Below are 16,358 nucleotides of genomic sequence, written 5' to 3'. Positions count from 1 at the left end.
GTGTGAATACTAAAGAAGACCATTGTCTGTGTGTGAACTGTTAACGATTGTGTGAGTGTGAGGGTGTTAAACTTTTGTTTAAAAAACTTTTTCTTTTATAAATAATTATGAGAAGGGCCCTTCCTCCTCACTGCAGCCCCTGCATCCCAATAGGTCTGTGCACGTCCCTGCTGTTGATGGAAGTTCTCTTCAAGTGATCGGTGTAGTTCTACTGGTCAGCCCAACGACCAGCATCACCTCGAGGAAACCACACCGGTGACATTTGGCTCGTGCCCCTGTGATCTGTCACTGCTCGAACAGCCTCGGGGCGCATGCGCTAACACCAGTGCACCATCATGATTGGCAGCCTGCTGTTTTACGCTCTCTACCCTCTGTCGCGGTACCTGACCGCCCGTGGACGCTCAGGTAAACTTCACCTCACGCACACACGCACACGCACCATTAGTGTTTGGACATGCATGTGTGGAGTGGGTGCGTTCCTCCTGGTCGGCTAACGGGAGCTAACAGTTGCTAATGTAACGTTAAGGGCATCGTTAACTGCGCAGTTACGTTGTGGAGTTAAAGTTTTATTTACCTGCAGGGTCGTTGTGTGACACGTGCGTGTGACAGTGAACTGTGAGCTGACGTCTGTATTTTGGCCGCGTGGAAAAGTTCGCGTGTGTGTGTGTGTGTGTGTGTTTGGTGGGGGCTAACTTTAGCAAACATGTGTTACACCTGTTTGTGAGCGCTGGACGCCCCCCTGTGACGTCAGAGCGTCGCCACATGGGAGTGTTGTGAACATAGACTGTATATAAAAAAGGTTGTGACGCAGATAATCATCAGTGAATAAATAGACATTCCACAAACTAAATAAATGATCGACTTTATACCAGCAAAACAAATCAGATGTGAATCTATAATCAGATTCGAATTTATATTAAAACCAATACCTGTTTTATTGAGGGGATTGTTGTGGACGTAATCGCATACTTTCGGTATTTTCTTTAAGAATCTGGGAGTTATAAGGTCCCAATACGGTTTTCTAAGTTAAATAAGAAATTTGTGTAGTTGGGGATGTTAGTCCTCATTCTGCATTTTGTGTGTGTGTGGGGGATTTGCCTTTCAGGATTAACAAATTAGCAGAAAATGTAACTGATAATCATTATTAGCAGTGGGATTTAAATATATAACTGAAATAAAAGGACAAATGATCAACTATAAGTAAAAGAATCACGTTAACTTTTTTTACTTGAGTAAAAGTGAGTACTTTCTTTTAATATACTTAGATTATTAAAAGTAAAAGTCCTTGCCGAGCATATCCTCTTCCCTAATACAACAGTCCACCTTATCAGTTTGGCTGAGTCTGGTCGATTACCTCTTTCTCGACCAATGCTGCTGCTACAGGAGGTGGGGTCTAATGTTAGCTATCCCCTCTGATTGGATCAGTGGATCAGTTCCCCTCTCTGTATTGATTACTTATAAAAATACATATAATATTACATATATTACAGATATGGCTGATATGTAGAGAAGTAAAAGTAAAAACTACCTGACAATAAATCTACTCAACTTAAGTAAACATACACGAAGAATGAATCTGTACTTCGTAACATCCCAACACAGATGATACCTCCCTCAACATGTCATTGTTTTGGTGAAAAAAAAGCTAATTTTTTTATTTATATGAATGCATCACTGTTCTTTTGTTTGTGTTGTTTCACAGAGGCCTTAAAGAAAGTTCTCCCTCCTGCAGTGGTTAATGGCACTGCAGTGTGGGATGGTGGTTCTGTCACAACCGGGAGGTTCACCCAGTCTCAGACAACCCTGCTGGACCAGTGGCTCAGCCCAAGCAGTGCGACGAAGGGAGAAACGAAAGAAAGGATGAAAGAGCAGAGCTCAGAAAAAGAAGATGATGCGGAAATCCAACCAGAAAAAGAACAGCCGGTGGCCGTCAAGCGTGAAGAAACTGAGGCTGTAAAGACAAGTGAGAGCCAACAAGACAAAATGAAAGTTCCCAAGCCAGAGGAGAACCATGAGGAGTTGTTTAGGAAGCCAAACACAGACGATGCCACTATTTCTCCAGCTGAGGAGATCAGCCCAGTGCAAGGTCTTGGTGAAAAGTTAAAGTGCCTGCAAACAGATGACGGAACAGTGGAAAGTGCCTGCCTTATGCAGGATCAAATCCAGATACACGCCATTAAGGAGTCCGTTATCCCATCTACACACATCATGCAAGAAACCACCTGTCCAGCACAGAGTCTTCCAAGCATGGACGAATCAACTGCCAATCAAATGACAGAGTGCTGGGATGAATACTGCATCGCTCCCACTGCTGAAGAAATGCGTGCAGGAACATGTAGTTCTAATTTGGTATTTGCCTCTCCGCTGTTTAACTCTCAAACCCACCTTAAATTCAGCGAACGTCACAATGAGCCAACTGGCTGGCACTTCCCTGTAGGACCCGGCTTGGCAGAAGTTGTTGAGTGTCCACTGTGGCAATTTCCTGCTGGGAGCTATTACCCTCCAATAGAGACAACAGTGCCATTTGAAGGTGAGTCATCGTTTTTCGAAGATGTCAAAACATGCAGGCTCTGATATTTCTTGGTTTCTTTTTCTCTTCTCCGTGCATCTAGGAAGGAGGTGAAGCTATGCCAGAAAACTCTACTCTGCCTTTACTGTCATTTTTCCCTCCGCCATTTATGATATTTTACACTCTAGTGAGATTTGTTTACACTGAGAGATGTTCTGATCATTTCCTTCCCTAGACTCATAGGGATAATGTATTTGAACATCTGTAAGGAATTGATGATTGCTATTGTTGTTGTATGACCTGGCTCAACTAAACCCTTTGAGAAACAATTGCATGCAGAGAAAAAATTAAATAGAACTTCTTGTATTATCTAGTTTGGCAGTCGCACTTAGAATGAACACAAATGAATGAATCTAGGAATGACTTCTTTTCAATAGCTGTTGTTGTCTTCCACCCAGTAATGTGGAGAGTATGGCAGGAGATGGATGAGAGTGAGCCGGCAGCAGAGCCCACCCTGATCCCCTTCCCATGCACAAAGGCCTTGGTGGACTTCACTGTCATGTCCTACAACATCCTCGCTCAGGATTTACTGGAGGCCCACGAGGAGCTGTACGTACACTGTCCTCTAGAGGTGCTGGACTGGAGCTACCGCTGCAGCCTAGTCCTGGAGGAAATCATGAAATGGGCCCCAGATGTGAGTCTGAAATCGAATCTAGCTGCATCTTATTTTATTTTTAGACATCCAGTAATGATTTGTGTGTTTGCTTTCTTGTGTGTAGATACTGTGTCTCCAAGAAGTTCAGGAAAACCACTACCATGAACAGCTACATCCAAGCCTGTGTGAGATGGGTATGTCATCTGAGAGAAATCAGTAGAGTAGTCATAGAGATATTGTAACAAATATAATGCATGTGTTGTCTTCATGTTGTTGCTCCAGGCTACACTTGTGTGTACAAGCGGCGTACAGGAACCAAGACCGACGGCTGTGCTATTTGCTATCGAAGCAGTTGCTTCTCTGAGGTATCGGTGACCTCTCTGGAGTTCTACAGGCCGGACACAGAACTGCTCAACCGGCACAATGTGGGCATTGTTTTGCTGCTTCGGCTATTGGTCACCCACGGGTCTGAGACCAAGGCGAAGGGCCCACTCCACTGCGTGGCCAACACCCACCTGCTCTTCAACCCGAAGAGAGGTGACTTGAAGCTGGCTCAGTTGGCAATAGTGCTGGCAGAGATCGACAGGGTGGTGAAGTCCTGTAAGGCCAAAGGTGAACAGTGTAACGTTGTATTGTGTGGAGACTTCAACTCAGTGCCACAGATGCCTCTTTACCAACTCATCACTACCGGCGAGCTCTACTACCAGGGTCTACCCGCATGGATGGTGAGTCTAAAAAGAACACCTGACTATTATCCAGAGTCCTGAACGGGTCAATTTTTTTCAAACCTCCACCTGCAAGGTTCCGGACCGCACCCGACATGTTAGCCAAATCTATCGCCTTGTTAAATCCAGACCTGCGACCTGGCCTGTGGAATGGGTTACAGCCTCCAGCCTCGGGTCAGATGCGGTGTTGGCTTTCACAATAAAACAACACTTGTGACAATACTGCACCACCTTTTTCATCGATTTCTCTTAAAAAAACCACATCAGTTCTCACCTGCTGCCTTCCCGTGATTATTTAATTCTTACACAGTGCCCGTATCCCTAAATTTGTATGAAAATATTTATTTTGTCGTTACACAACTTGCATGTGCAGGACACTGCTAGTGTCAACATTTTACGTACTAACTGAAAAAATATCAACGACATCACTTTCTGTGGGTCGTTATTTGAAGTTTTCTGCAATGATGCTTCCAGTAGGTACCTCTATAACATTGTATGCATGTCTTACAGATTTCAGGTCAAGAGGACCTGTCCTACAAAACTCATTGTTACAGATTGTTTGCTCCCCTTTGGCCAAGCTGTCTGGGAATCACCGACAACTGCCAGTACACAACCGTCAACGACCTGTTTGAGAGCGGGAGGCCGAAATCAGGTTAGCGTTTGCAGTCCCATTACGATTTATATATACTATTGTTTTTGTAATCCTGACCTAAGGAGTGAATTTCAGTGTTTGTATCTTACAGTTGTTGCTCTTGTGTAGGGAAATGTCGTCACGACTTCATGCTACAGCTGCGTTATTGCCCAGCTGCATGCGTCCGTCCTGTGGACCTGGCGCTGATCCCAGGCGTGACTGACAACACACCAGGTAGAGCTGCACCACAAAGACAAATCAACGCAGTACAACACAAACCGATTTCCTTCCAGAAATCTTTTGTGTGTTTTCCTATTGTGCACAGATGCTTCAAGGGAAAATCAGTCGTACGAGAGAAGGTCAGTGTACTTGCAGTTGTTTGTCATATTTGCTGGATCAACTATGGCTGCTTATGGCTACTCTATCAATGGTTATTAGTCATGAATTTTGCGTCACAGTTTCAGACACACCCTCAGGCATCGGTTAGACCTGGAGTCGGTCTATAAACACATTCTCCCAGGCTCTGGTGCATCAGAAGTCACAAGCCTGCACTCTGAGATGGGAGCCACTGTCGACTACATATTCTTCTCCCCAAGACGCATCTCCTCTGACCAGAGAGGTAATGGTGTCATGTCAAGAAACATGTTGCGCCTCTGAATGACTAATCTGCTCTTTCTAAGTGACTAATGTGCTGTTTTTTTGTGTTTTCTTTTCCTTCAGCTGGAGGCGACTGTGTGAGTTCAGGTCTGAAGTTGATAAGCAGCCTCTCTCTCCTATCAGAGGACGTCTTGTGGTCCATGAAGGGACTCCCCAATCACATGTTCCCCTCTGACCATCTGTGCCTTTTGGCAAAATTCCAGCTGGAACTCAATGCTGCATGATGGGAAAAGACTCGGGGTGAACGCAGAGGGACAGAGGTCAGAGGATAAGCATATTTTGGGTTCAGGTCTTGCTCTGTACACATTTGTTTTTTGTTTTTATTGGTATGAAGCCCACTATGGGTGGTTCAGTCAGGATCAGAATTTTCTAACTGAATTGAAGTTGATATTTTTGTTGAAAAGGTGCAAGGAACAATAATGACTATATTCAGTTCATCAGATAAATGGCTCTTGAGTGAGATATGACAAATCCTATGAGTTATTATTACAAATCCATATGCAGTAGTTAATTTAGAAAAATGAAGGCAGTGATTGCTTGTGATAATACACTGACCTCTTGGTTTGGTTGATAACTGTTCTGACAACGTTTACATTTATTTTAAACCTAATTTTGAAATGAGAATTCGATTTCTCTGATTATGAGTTATTTCCTTTTTGCAGATGTTAAAAACCTGAATAAATATTTGCCATTAAGTATTGACTCTGTGAGTTTTGGTGAGGGGTGGCTGTGGCTCAGGAGGCCGAGTGGGCCGTCCACTAACCAGAGGGTCGGGCAACGTCACTATTTTGGGGCGAATCATTTCATCTAACGTTAGGACAAAACACCAACAGAGAGGTCTTTTGTAGGTGTTTTAGGTCATTGAGGGCCTGCAGGCCTGACAAAATAATGTATACTTCCTCACTGGATCTATGATGTAGCAGGATTAGTGTTGTTCTTGTTGGATTGTGACCTAAATGTTGGCTCCACCCTCCCATCCCACTACATTCTAGCACTCATTTTGTCTGGGCAAAGATCTCTGTCAGTGTGTGTGTGATCTTGTACAGATATCTTTGTCAGGAACATTTTTAGGACATTTTGGCCAGTCCTCAGTTTCTGACTCACTTTTAATGGGCTGTTTGAGGGTTAAGACCTGGGAAGGCAGCAAGAGCGTCAGGTCTCCATGGTCTCTCTACTCAATAGAGTGAAATACAAATGACTAATTTTAATATCAGCATTAATAAATTCCAATCTTTAAATATTAAAAATAAATATGGGTACTAATTGAATTAAAACAGGTGGTAAGCTAAACAATAAAAAAAAATATATTTTTCAGGTTTGTAATAAAATAAGTTAGGGTAAAGGGCAAGGGGAATGCATTATGCCAATCAGTGTCCTCACTAAGATAGATGTACAGACACTTTTGTGTTTGTGTTTATGTCTGGTTGATGCATGAATGAATAATTAATAGATAGTTGTGTGTCCATGCATGACAGAGCTCCAAATGGGTCTTTGTGTTATGTGCAGGCTATAGAATCTGTCTGTGAAGTCGTTTCTCATCATTATCACATGTTTCACTTGCTTCTCTCTCATTCCAGTCAATTTCCTGTATAAATTCTGTATATTTGTCATATTATTCAATCGTCCATCACCCATTTTTTTTAATGCACAGCATAATGAGATTTTTCCTGAGGCAAATGAACAAAATAGGTCAGAAGGTTTTTACTTCTACATAGGTCCTTATGCCATCTATTTTTATCATATAAACACTGCTGGTGTTTGTATCCTCCACAGGAAGGAAGGATAGGGATTTGTTTATCTTTCTCAAGAGCCTGACGCAGACTTCCAAAATATTAACAAATCTTTTTTACTGAACTGACTTGCATACTCGCTCCGAGCAGCTCTTTGTGCTCTACATGCATCCCCCGCCCCCTTAGAGATGTATTACTGACCGGTGCATTACACTTTAAGTGGTTTCTTGTTGACTGCCTTGCATTGAATGCAGCAGCCATCAAACCGTATTAGCTGATTGCCGTGGGACGGGCGAGGGGGATCCATCAAACCGGATCTCTGATCATGAGAGTAAAGCACAAGCTGCCAATACACTACCACAGTGTTTTATATAAGCACAGCAAACACTAAGACAATATGAGGAAGGGAATGATAATGCTACACAACATCCATCTTTTGTAAGCATGGGCTTTCAATTTAAACAATATTCTGAGCTCAGGTACTCATCGCAAGTATCCAACTTAGTCTGAGTGTTTTAATTCACTGAGGCCGACACTTCCTTTTATAGACTTGTTGGCATTCAGTTTCTTTTATATAAACATAACAGGGGTAGTGTTTGGAGATCTCTCTGTCTGCTCATCATCTGCTGCTGTGCCAAAAGCTGTTCTTCAGCTGAGGACACCCTGTGCTTACTTCCAGGTATCGGTTGACAGAAAACCGGAGCCATTCCCTGCCTGACACCCAAACATCTAATTACAGGGTTTACGCAGGGTCTTAAAAACGTTAAAATTGTATTAGTTGAGCTAAAGGCCAGAAAAAGTTTTAAATATGTCCAAGTATTGTGTACTAGGTCTTAAATATATTTAGTTAGCTCTGAATTATGTAAACATGGAACTGTTAAATGAAAGTAGTACACTCAGCTTGGCTTTAAAGAAAGACTGGATACAATTATGGGCAAGTGTAAGTAGTTCTGGGACTCTGATATTCCTTCATATCTGTCGCACTTGAAATTGATCTAAAATTGGATTCATTATGGTCTTAAAAAGTCCCGAATTGAACATTTTGGAATTGGCAGAAATCCCGATTAACATGCATACCACTTTATTATAAATGGCAAAGTAATTGAATACATAACCACTTTGAGTTGCCTCAATCCTGGTGACACTTTATTGTGATCCTGTAAATATTTTTGTACAAAACAGTTGTTTTATAGCATATTAAACCAAAAATGGAAAACACCCACTGTACAAATAAAAATGTTGTGGCAACATATCCCGAACAATGCGTCTTAAATATCAAGTGGTTTACTGGTGAACACAGAAGGAAGTATAAAATAAGATCATTTCCTAGTTTAAAAAAATGTATAAAATCCAGATAAAAGTGTCGTAAACAAACTTCACACCTTTGCTGGAATGGAAGTCTGTTGCTTGGATACCACTTAAGGCAAGTGAAATATTGGATTAAGTCGCTACAAATGAAAAAACACAATGTAAAGCAGTAGTAGTACGTATATAAATGACAATTAATCACAGTCGTATGAAATGCAAATGAAGTCGGTCAGTGTTCCCATCAGTCACCTTGATAACAGACCATAGTGACGTGTTTTCCTCTGACATCAAACTCACGGTGGGAAGCTCAATAACTGTTTAACAGGATATCTTATTGCTGTGATCCAGGTTTATAAGTCATCTAAACAGAGAATATGACTGTTTTCATTGCTTGCATAACTAATCAGTGGTTAAAGTAGATGGTAGATAATGGAGGGACATGGGACCATTTACTGTTAGAATGATACAGTGATACAATGGAAAATACCTTTAAATCCTCAAATATCAATGCACCTCTTGGACACAATTATTTAAGCCTAAAAGTCAAATGCATTGGAATCCAGCTTCAAATGCTACCTGTTCAATCCATTGATAAAGTGCTTGAAACAAACTTTTGTGTTGCTATAAACTGTTTGAACGTTACACAGAAACATAATGTTACTGACTTACCGAGAATATTTCTAAGTTCTGCTGAAAAGACACGACAGTTAGCGTTACATCGCTCGCTTGATTTCATCCAGCACATTTTCATTACATGTCTTAAGTTAACCTTTCCAAGATGTGCTTTGATATTTAAGATAGGTTTAATGTCAGCTGATTTGCTATCAGATAGGTCTTTACCTTTGAAACATGGTCCCATTGGCCTCCACATGGTAATTAATTGTCTTTTCAGTTGCTGATCTGTAAGAACACAGTCAAATTAACAGTTTATATATTCTCTGTGTTTCTATGACTTATAAACCTGGATCACAGCAGTACAACATTATTCTGATCATAACAGCATTTTAGCTTCACGCCCTCAGTGTTCGTCAGAGGAAAATGGCCGTCATGTATGGTCCTTTCGTTCATTGAGAGATTTTATATTCATCGAACAGTCTCATCTTTTCAAATATTTCAATATACTTGGGTATATAATCATAATTCAACTCCATAGTCAGTCAACATCTGTGGGTACTTAGCATGCTAAACATGCTGGCATTTGGTGTTAACTGTCGCACAGTTGGATGAGCACAGATTATACTGCTTTGTGTTTAATGAGGTTATGACGATAATGGATCGGATATAAAAAAGTGATTCTCTTCTCTTTGAGTTGTCAATACAAGGCACGAGGGTTGTGGTTCACTACACAAGCGTTTGCTGCCCAGCACAGCCTAAGTGGATTTAAAATTACATTACATGTATTTGCACACTTACAGTACGACGATACGAATCGCAGATGCGCCTCTAAGAGCTTTTGCTGAACATAACAACACGACAAAAATCTATGATATGTCCGGTAGCACATTTACGGAGTGGTAGTCTCAGCCGGCTTCAGGGAAGCATCCCAGTTCAAATTGTTCACAGTCAGCAAAACTGCACGAATCTAAAAATGACAAATTACTGATCCTTTGACCCCTTCTTTTATAATTTTGGAGCATAGCCAGCACAAATTACTATGCACAGTAGCTGCTCCCGAAAATCCCCTAATGACACAGACATGGGGAAGCAGAATGAGACGTCTGTTACTGGAGGAGAAGTTGCTGGTGACCTATCACACACTGCATCCTGTGAATAGGCCCATGTGTACAAAGAACTGGGCCCTGGAGTAAATCCCCGGCCCCATGAAACAAGTGTGTTTGCTCTCAACAGCAAACTGAATCCTCTTTCTTCAGACTCGAATCTGGTACCCGTTCAGGTCTGCAGACGATTTTGGCTCCAAGACCTTCTTCTCTCCAGAGGGACTGCAACATCAAACACAATATAGACAAGACAATGAGTTTTATTCAGCTTAGCGGGAAGCTGTGACTAATTCACAAGCTACTTCTCCGTTTGCCTCGGAGATCATGAGACGTCTGAAGTCTAAATAAGTCCAGGTGACTACAAAGATTTCATATCAGAAGTTATTGCGCCTGTATTTTTAGTGAAGCTCTTAAAGATCCAGAGCACATGATTAGTCATACCGTCTCTCAACGCGGCTGATCCTGCGTACGGGGCTGCTTGGTCCTCTGAGGGGTGAACCCATGCTGTTTCTCCTGTCTTTGGTTGGAGATGGAGGAACAGGCTTTCCTAACTGTGAAGACAAAAACACAACATTTGAATCACATTAAAACACCACTCCACTACGCTGAAGTACTGACACAGTACTGACAGTCAATGGCGGAAATCTGTCCTGTGTCTTTAACGTGATTGTGTTGAGCACTCAGTGTAAAAGATCAACCTATTGATGGAATGAGTCAGCCATGCAAGAAGAAGGGCAGAGTCCAGCCATCACATTAGCTTTATTATCCGAAGCATCCAGGCTGCCTTCATTATGTTAGCATGAGAGGTGATGAGCGGCAAATCGCTCATCAAATAGCAGATCAGCTCGTTGTCTGAAACAGAATGTCAGAGGAAATTTAATCAGCAGTTGGGAAGGCCGGTCCATCTGCTGAGGGCAAATTACATTTCTCATCATTGTCTTAAGTCCCGTGAAGGCTCCATTAACTCGTGTCAGCTGCAAAGTGGGGAAAGAAAAAGCTTAACATCTGCCTAATGTTTAGACTGACATTATTCCAGATCTGCTATTTGCTTCTGCCCTGGCATCCACAATGGAAACTCTTCTACCAAAGTGTGTTTTCTAATAATTACCTTTTTTTTTCTTCTTTTTTTTTACCCTTTTTTCAATTTCCCAGTGATTAATGTGTGGAAAAAGACAGACGTATTAAGGCGGTTACATCTATCAAGGGGACTGATGTCTATAAATTTGGGAAATTCTTTTACAGGATTTACATGTGGCTCAATAAGGGGGATAGGTTTTTTCCCAGCTGCTGCCCGGTAATAAATAGTTACTCAATAGTTTTAGAGCTATTGTGAGAATGTAAAATCTTAGCTTCTCTGGTGGCCTGTAGGTGAAGAGGTGTATGGAAACAGAAACTGTCTAAACCAAATGAAAGGAGGATGGGTTGGAGCCGATTGAGCCAGATAAAGGGCCTTCACGCAAATGATTCAATAATAACCTTTTAACTTCTAATGTTTAATCTTGACATTGGAAGGTGTGTGGCACATGGGTGTTTAGTCACCTGTCTTGATAAAAGGTCTGCTAAGAGCTGCTGCCTGTTTTGAAAACTGTGAATTTGTGACATACAATATACTGTACTTTAATTGTTAATTTCTAACTTTTACATATTAAGGCCAAGCAGATGTCTCAAGAGTCAGAGTGACTTTGTTGTGGAACAGCCAGTGCAGCCGAGGGAGCAGAAAACATAATATTTTCTACTCAAGGCTAGTTTCATTTAACAACAGAGAACTATCAGGAGAGGGAGGGTTGTCTAGCAACCGGCAGCGTAGAGTAGGAGCGTGACGGAGACGGCTTCTTGTCACTTCCTTGGTTCTTTGACAAGGGGCCGGGGACTACAGCTGTGGACCAATAAGGGAGAACCAAATTGTCTTGCGGTGACTCCCCTTCAATCTTTCATGACCAATCATATTAAATCTACTGTTATAATTATATCGAACCCCTTTTGTTCGGGGCCATTATTGACTACCTATTGCTAACTGATTTAGCCTAGGCTGTGATAATTGTCCATAACTAGGTGTTGTTCAACTTTCATTGCATCTCAATAAATACTTGGACCAGTCCTGCTCATCTCTTATTTAGGATAAACCAACACGCCTGACACTTTGTCCCAAACCAATATGATGGATTTTGTGTGAATTAAAGGCGCCTGTTGGGCCTTGGCTGAGGCGTGCGCTCTACAGTCTAGTTCTAACTCTTTCCCCCACTGTGCTGTACCTTCAGGCTCATGTCCCGAGTGTGTCTCTCCAGCTCCTTCCGCAGCTCGTCCTTGGTCAGCTTGTCTACATCGAGTATGGAGTGTTTCCACTCTATCTGCGCCACGCTGTGGGGGTTGTGGGACACGTACTGGCCGATCTTGACCTTGTGGAGCGTGTGCCAGTAGCCCTTGTAGGCTCCGTCGAAGTCCTGCACTAAGTCCATCAGTGTGCGGTACTTCAGGGGCTTGAACATGAGGTCCTCCCTGCGGCTCGTGCCCAGCGCACCAAAACGTCCCCTACTGTGAAGTCCCAGCACAATGTGGCGGAAGTGGTTCCCTGAGAACTGAGACTTAAAGCTGAGGGGGAAGCGCTCCACACCCGGCATGTTGTTGGTGAGGTAACTGAAAGTGAGTCAAGGACATAGTAGGATACATGAATAAAAGCATAACATGCTGTCAAAACTCCAATAGGCCGTTATAATTACAAAAAGATGATCACACAACAGTGTCTTATTCAGATTATTGTCTTAATGCAATTAATATCAACATTTTGGTGTCCATGGAAACACAGTTAGCGTCTAAATTGGCAAAAAATAATGTTTAAAGCTGATTCAGCTCCTTTTGTCAAACCTTTTAGCATACTGCTAGTTAATACTGCTGTGTTATTCCCCTAGATCAGGTTCAGGTGAATAGAATTGATTAGACATTATATAACTTAAGTTCTAAGCCTTCAGCCTCGACAGTCACTTTAAATTGTACACACACATCTGAAACGTCACAATATGATCCGTTGTTGTAAGGATACATCCCCAGAATCACTGCCTCCAGACATTTGATTGGCAGAGCCTCGCGGGTCATCTCCTTAGCGATGTCCATCAACCTGTACAGAAAAGTTTAAACAAAAGAATAATAAGACCCCAGTGCACTGGTGATTGCCGTTCAATTGATTTGGACACAGTATTATTGATTTAACGCAGCCAAACCAAAAAAAAAATTCCATGAGCCAGGGAAGATAAAATCTGTGCAACTTAATCGAAAAAAGTGAGGCCAGGGGAAAGCTCCAGGCCCCGGCTGATTGACGCTAGTTCCTGCTCACAAAGCCCAGGAGTAAACCTGAGATGTAGCTGAGCCCCGTGCACCGGCCAGCAGCATCAAGGGCGAAACCAGGAGAAAATCAACAAGCAACGTGACTCACGCGGTAAGAGAGCGGCTCTTCTTGATCTCGAAAAACTGTGTTCCTGTGTGATTGTACCTGAAGGACACGGTTAAGGTTATATTACTACAGAGCATTGTGAAGCTGCCTTGGATAAGAGAGACATCTGCTGCGTTCAGCGAGGGGAGGAGAAAGAAACTAGAAGTGCTTTGTGATATTCATAGGTTGTTGGTTAATTATGGATGAACACTCTGACTGAAAATCAAGCTTTTGCTTAATATAGAATATTGTATCAACAGTGGCCTACTTTCTGATGTGTGGCCCATATCTATCACAATGTGCTAAAACAGATGGTCAAGGGAAGTAATAAATGGTAGTGATTATCAGTGTGAGAAATGGCTTTTCAACTCTAAATAACATATTATAAAAAACATAATACACAGTTTGGTTCCAAAGGATACTGTAAATCCCTGATGTATTTCTGTATGGCTTCCAGGTGCTGTGGGACAGTGGTGGTAGGTTGGTATGTAGGCACACTCGGTACTGGAATCTGTGGGACAGAGGACACAAACAACTGCAGACATGATACAATCCCAATATTCACGGCAGCCAGAGAATGTCGTCTTGTTTGACCGCTCCTCGGGATAATCAATCTGCTCGTAGCACCACTCTCATGAGAAATGACTGAAAGGGATCATTCTTCTGTCTTAAACATAGCGTGTGTATTCACAGCGCATTGGACGGACTGGGCAAAACATGGAAACGGTAGGAAAACCATAACAAAAAAGATAGATAAGTCATTTACAGTGGATTATTTATAGTGTGTTTAGAGACACATGGTTCTTTGTATTACTGTGAGTCATGTGGAACTGTATGGTCACACTGCAACTCAACATTTCCCTTTAGCATATGGCTGTAAATTGTTTCCCCACTAACTTCTGTATGGTCGGTGTAAGGAGCAGAGTTTCAACTGTCAAATCAACAGCGGCTTCACATGCTCCAACACTTTACCTTGGGCAGGTCGGTGGCACCCCGGATCTCCCTCCCCAGAGCCTCGCTACTGGGGTGGATCCGAACCACATGGCGCCACATCCTCTCCCAGGTCTCCTCGTCCACCGGGAGCCCTCCCCTGTTCACGTAGAAGGGCACCCCGCCATCCCTCAGCTCTTCGTCGCCCTCCTCCTCCTGCTCCTCGTCCCTCTCCTCCACCGAGCCCACCGTGGCCTTCAGCATCTCTCCTCCACACAGGTCCTGGCACACAGCTGTCCTGGACTGGACCCTTCTCTTCACTGGGTGTTAATCTGCCTGCAGGTTTAAGTAGGTCCCAACAACAGATGGCCGACTCATGACATCCAGCAGCTCTGTGGCCCCACTGTCTCACACAGGCAATGCAGTGAAGGGGAAGGTGATCAGAGCTCACCTCTTAGGCTGAGGCAGGTAAATGTGAAACAAGGATTTTAAGTAGATTGGTCCTTTTGGGATCACAGGCTGTCTTTGCAATACCTGTGAAGCACTTTGGTCCAATATGTTAAAAAGACTAAAGATCCTCTTGTGATCAGCTATTGATATAAATGAATAGATAAAGACATTACGCTTGTTACAGGGAGGAAAGGGTGAATGGTCCTCTTCATGTCCGACGGCGTGACGCTATCAGTCTCTAAGAGGATCGACTCGGCAGACAACAAAGTCCTGGATATCTCTAATCCCCTGGATCCGTTAGAGGTCATCCACAGCGCACATCCCTCAAATCACTGCCCGGCACAACCCGCAGCACGACAGCCCCCTGTCCGTCCAGCTCATACCCCGGTGCACCGCGGTGTTTCCCTCCTGGTCAGCCGCTCCATTGTTCATTAGCTGCTCCTCTTCTCGGCTCCAGCGGCTGCGCCTCGGATCCACGGCTGAGACACTCCCAGAGCCGCGTGCACTGCGCATGCGCCGTGCTCACAGGATTTGCTCACGCGAAACTGATGCTGCATTCAGGCGCTGCTCTGCTCCAGCGCCACATCACAGACTGGAGCTTCACATCCATAAATGTGAAGTGCTAAGAAAATAAACCTCCTGTTCGTGTTTGGAAAAAGAGAAGCAGAATCCTATACCAGCTCATAGTAGTCCTGCGATAATAGAAAAGCACTAAATGTATTATATTATATCATATATTTCGTTATTTTATCTGTTTACTTTATCACTCTCTATTTGTTAATGTGAGCCATTATTATATTTATCTTTTTTTATATTTGTATATGAGAATTATTTCGAAATATGAGCCTGTCAATCACTACATGGTGAAATCAAAGTGACAAAGCACTGTAAACTGTTTTTAAGTTTTTTCTGGGTCTGTCCCAAGACTTTAGTTTTCAAAGACTTTATGTTGTAAACGTATTTATCCTTTTGTACATTATCTATACAAAAGTTGTGTTCAAGATGTTGAAAAATATATAAATCAGATTTATAAATCTAATGACAACAAAGCTATCAACCCCACATGTCATTTTTTAATATCTCTATGTAATGTAACAAACCCAATCTTCTAATGTCTTGTATTCATTCTAATAAAGAATCGAGTGGAAAAAAGTGCTGGCCTAGAGGTTTCACACTTAGAACCACTTATATCTTTACCTTCACATTCCCAAAAAAATGTTTCATTGTCACCCACAGCAATAACCAATTTTCTACTAATCCAGATGTGTTGGATGAAAAAAGTCATTTTATTTCAAATATTTAAAAAATGTAAACTACAGGTAAGAAAAATGTTAATTTACATGAAAATGTATTGTATGTAATATCAGGTAAAATGGCCATGCGCCCAGTTTATGTCACATACAAATCAACTAATAATCAGTTCAACTAGTTTTACAATTTCCTCTGCGCATTGTTCAACATACACTCAAGAAATAAATTTCCGATGTTGCATTAGTGAACTTAATCTTTGGAGAAGACGGAAGCTTTAAAGATCTGCACAACAGTAGTGACCTAAGGTTCCTTGAGGTTTTCTTTCTCATAATAAATTAGCATCTCTTCTCATATAGAAATTTTAGTCTAA

The 16,358-nt window shown here is 42.3% G+C and overlaps 2 protein-coding genes across 4 annotated transcripts; one reads left to right on the top strand and one right to left on the bottom strand.

Annotated features, from left to right (window-relative positions):
- The first annotated feature begins 304 nt into the window (after positions 1-304).
- angel1 (angel homolog 1 (Drosophila)) lies at positions 305-16,303 on the top strand. Of its 3 annotated transcripts, XR_008339996.1 has the most exons (12): positions 305-405; positions 1,703-2,530; positions 2,968-3,203; positions 3,289-3,358; positions 3,447-3,889; positions 4,400-4,541; positions 4,650-4,754; positions 4,846-4,879; positions 4,979-5,139; positions 5,241-5,437; positions 12,192-14,755; positions 14,922-16,302. XR_008339996.1 is itself a non-coding variant. In XM_053433813.1 (11 exons), the coding sequence occupies exons 1-10, from the start codon at positions 336-338 to the stop codon at positions 5,399-5,401; spliced, it is 2,250 nt and encodes a 749-aa protein (XP_053289788.1). In that variant the 5' UTR covers positions 305-335; the 3' UTR covers positions 5,402-5,437; positions 12,192-16,303. The 3 variants fall into 3 exon arrangements, 2 of the variants coding, with proteins under 2 accessions (XP_053289788.1, XP_053289787.1); XM_053433813.1 differs by having other exon boundaries at positions 12,192-16,303; XM_053433812.1 differs by lacking the exons at positions 12,192-14,755; positions 14,922-16,302 and having other exon boundaries at positions 5,241-8,159.
- On the bottom strand, positions 8,032-15,223 carry vash1 (vasohibin 1). Its single transcript, XM_053433814.1, has 7 exons — positions 14,330-15,223; positions 13,780-13,868; positions 13,361-13,417; positions 12,971-13,045; positions 12,186-12,567; positions 10,375-10,484; positions 8,032-10,155 (listed from the first exon to the last, which is right to left on the bottom strand). The coding sequence occupies exons 1-7, from the start codon at positions 14,549-14,551 to the stop codon at positions 10,083-10,085; spliced, it is 1,008 nt and encodes a 335-aa protein (XP_053289789.1). The 5' UTR covers positions 14,552-15,223; the 3' UTR covers positions 8,032-10,082.
- Positions 16,304-16,358: the final 55 nt, after the last annotated feature.

This window comes from Pleuronectes platessa, chromosome 11 (assembly GCF_947347685.1).
Source record: "Pleuronectes platessa chromosome 11, fPlePla1.1, whole genome shotgun sequence".
NCBI lineage: Eukaryota > Metazoa > Chordata > Actinopteri > Pleuronectiformes > Pleuronectidae > Pleuronectes > Pleuronectes platessa.
The sequence above is the reverse complement of the archived record's forward strand: the minus strand, read 5'-3'. Positions and strand labels throughout refer to the sequence as shown.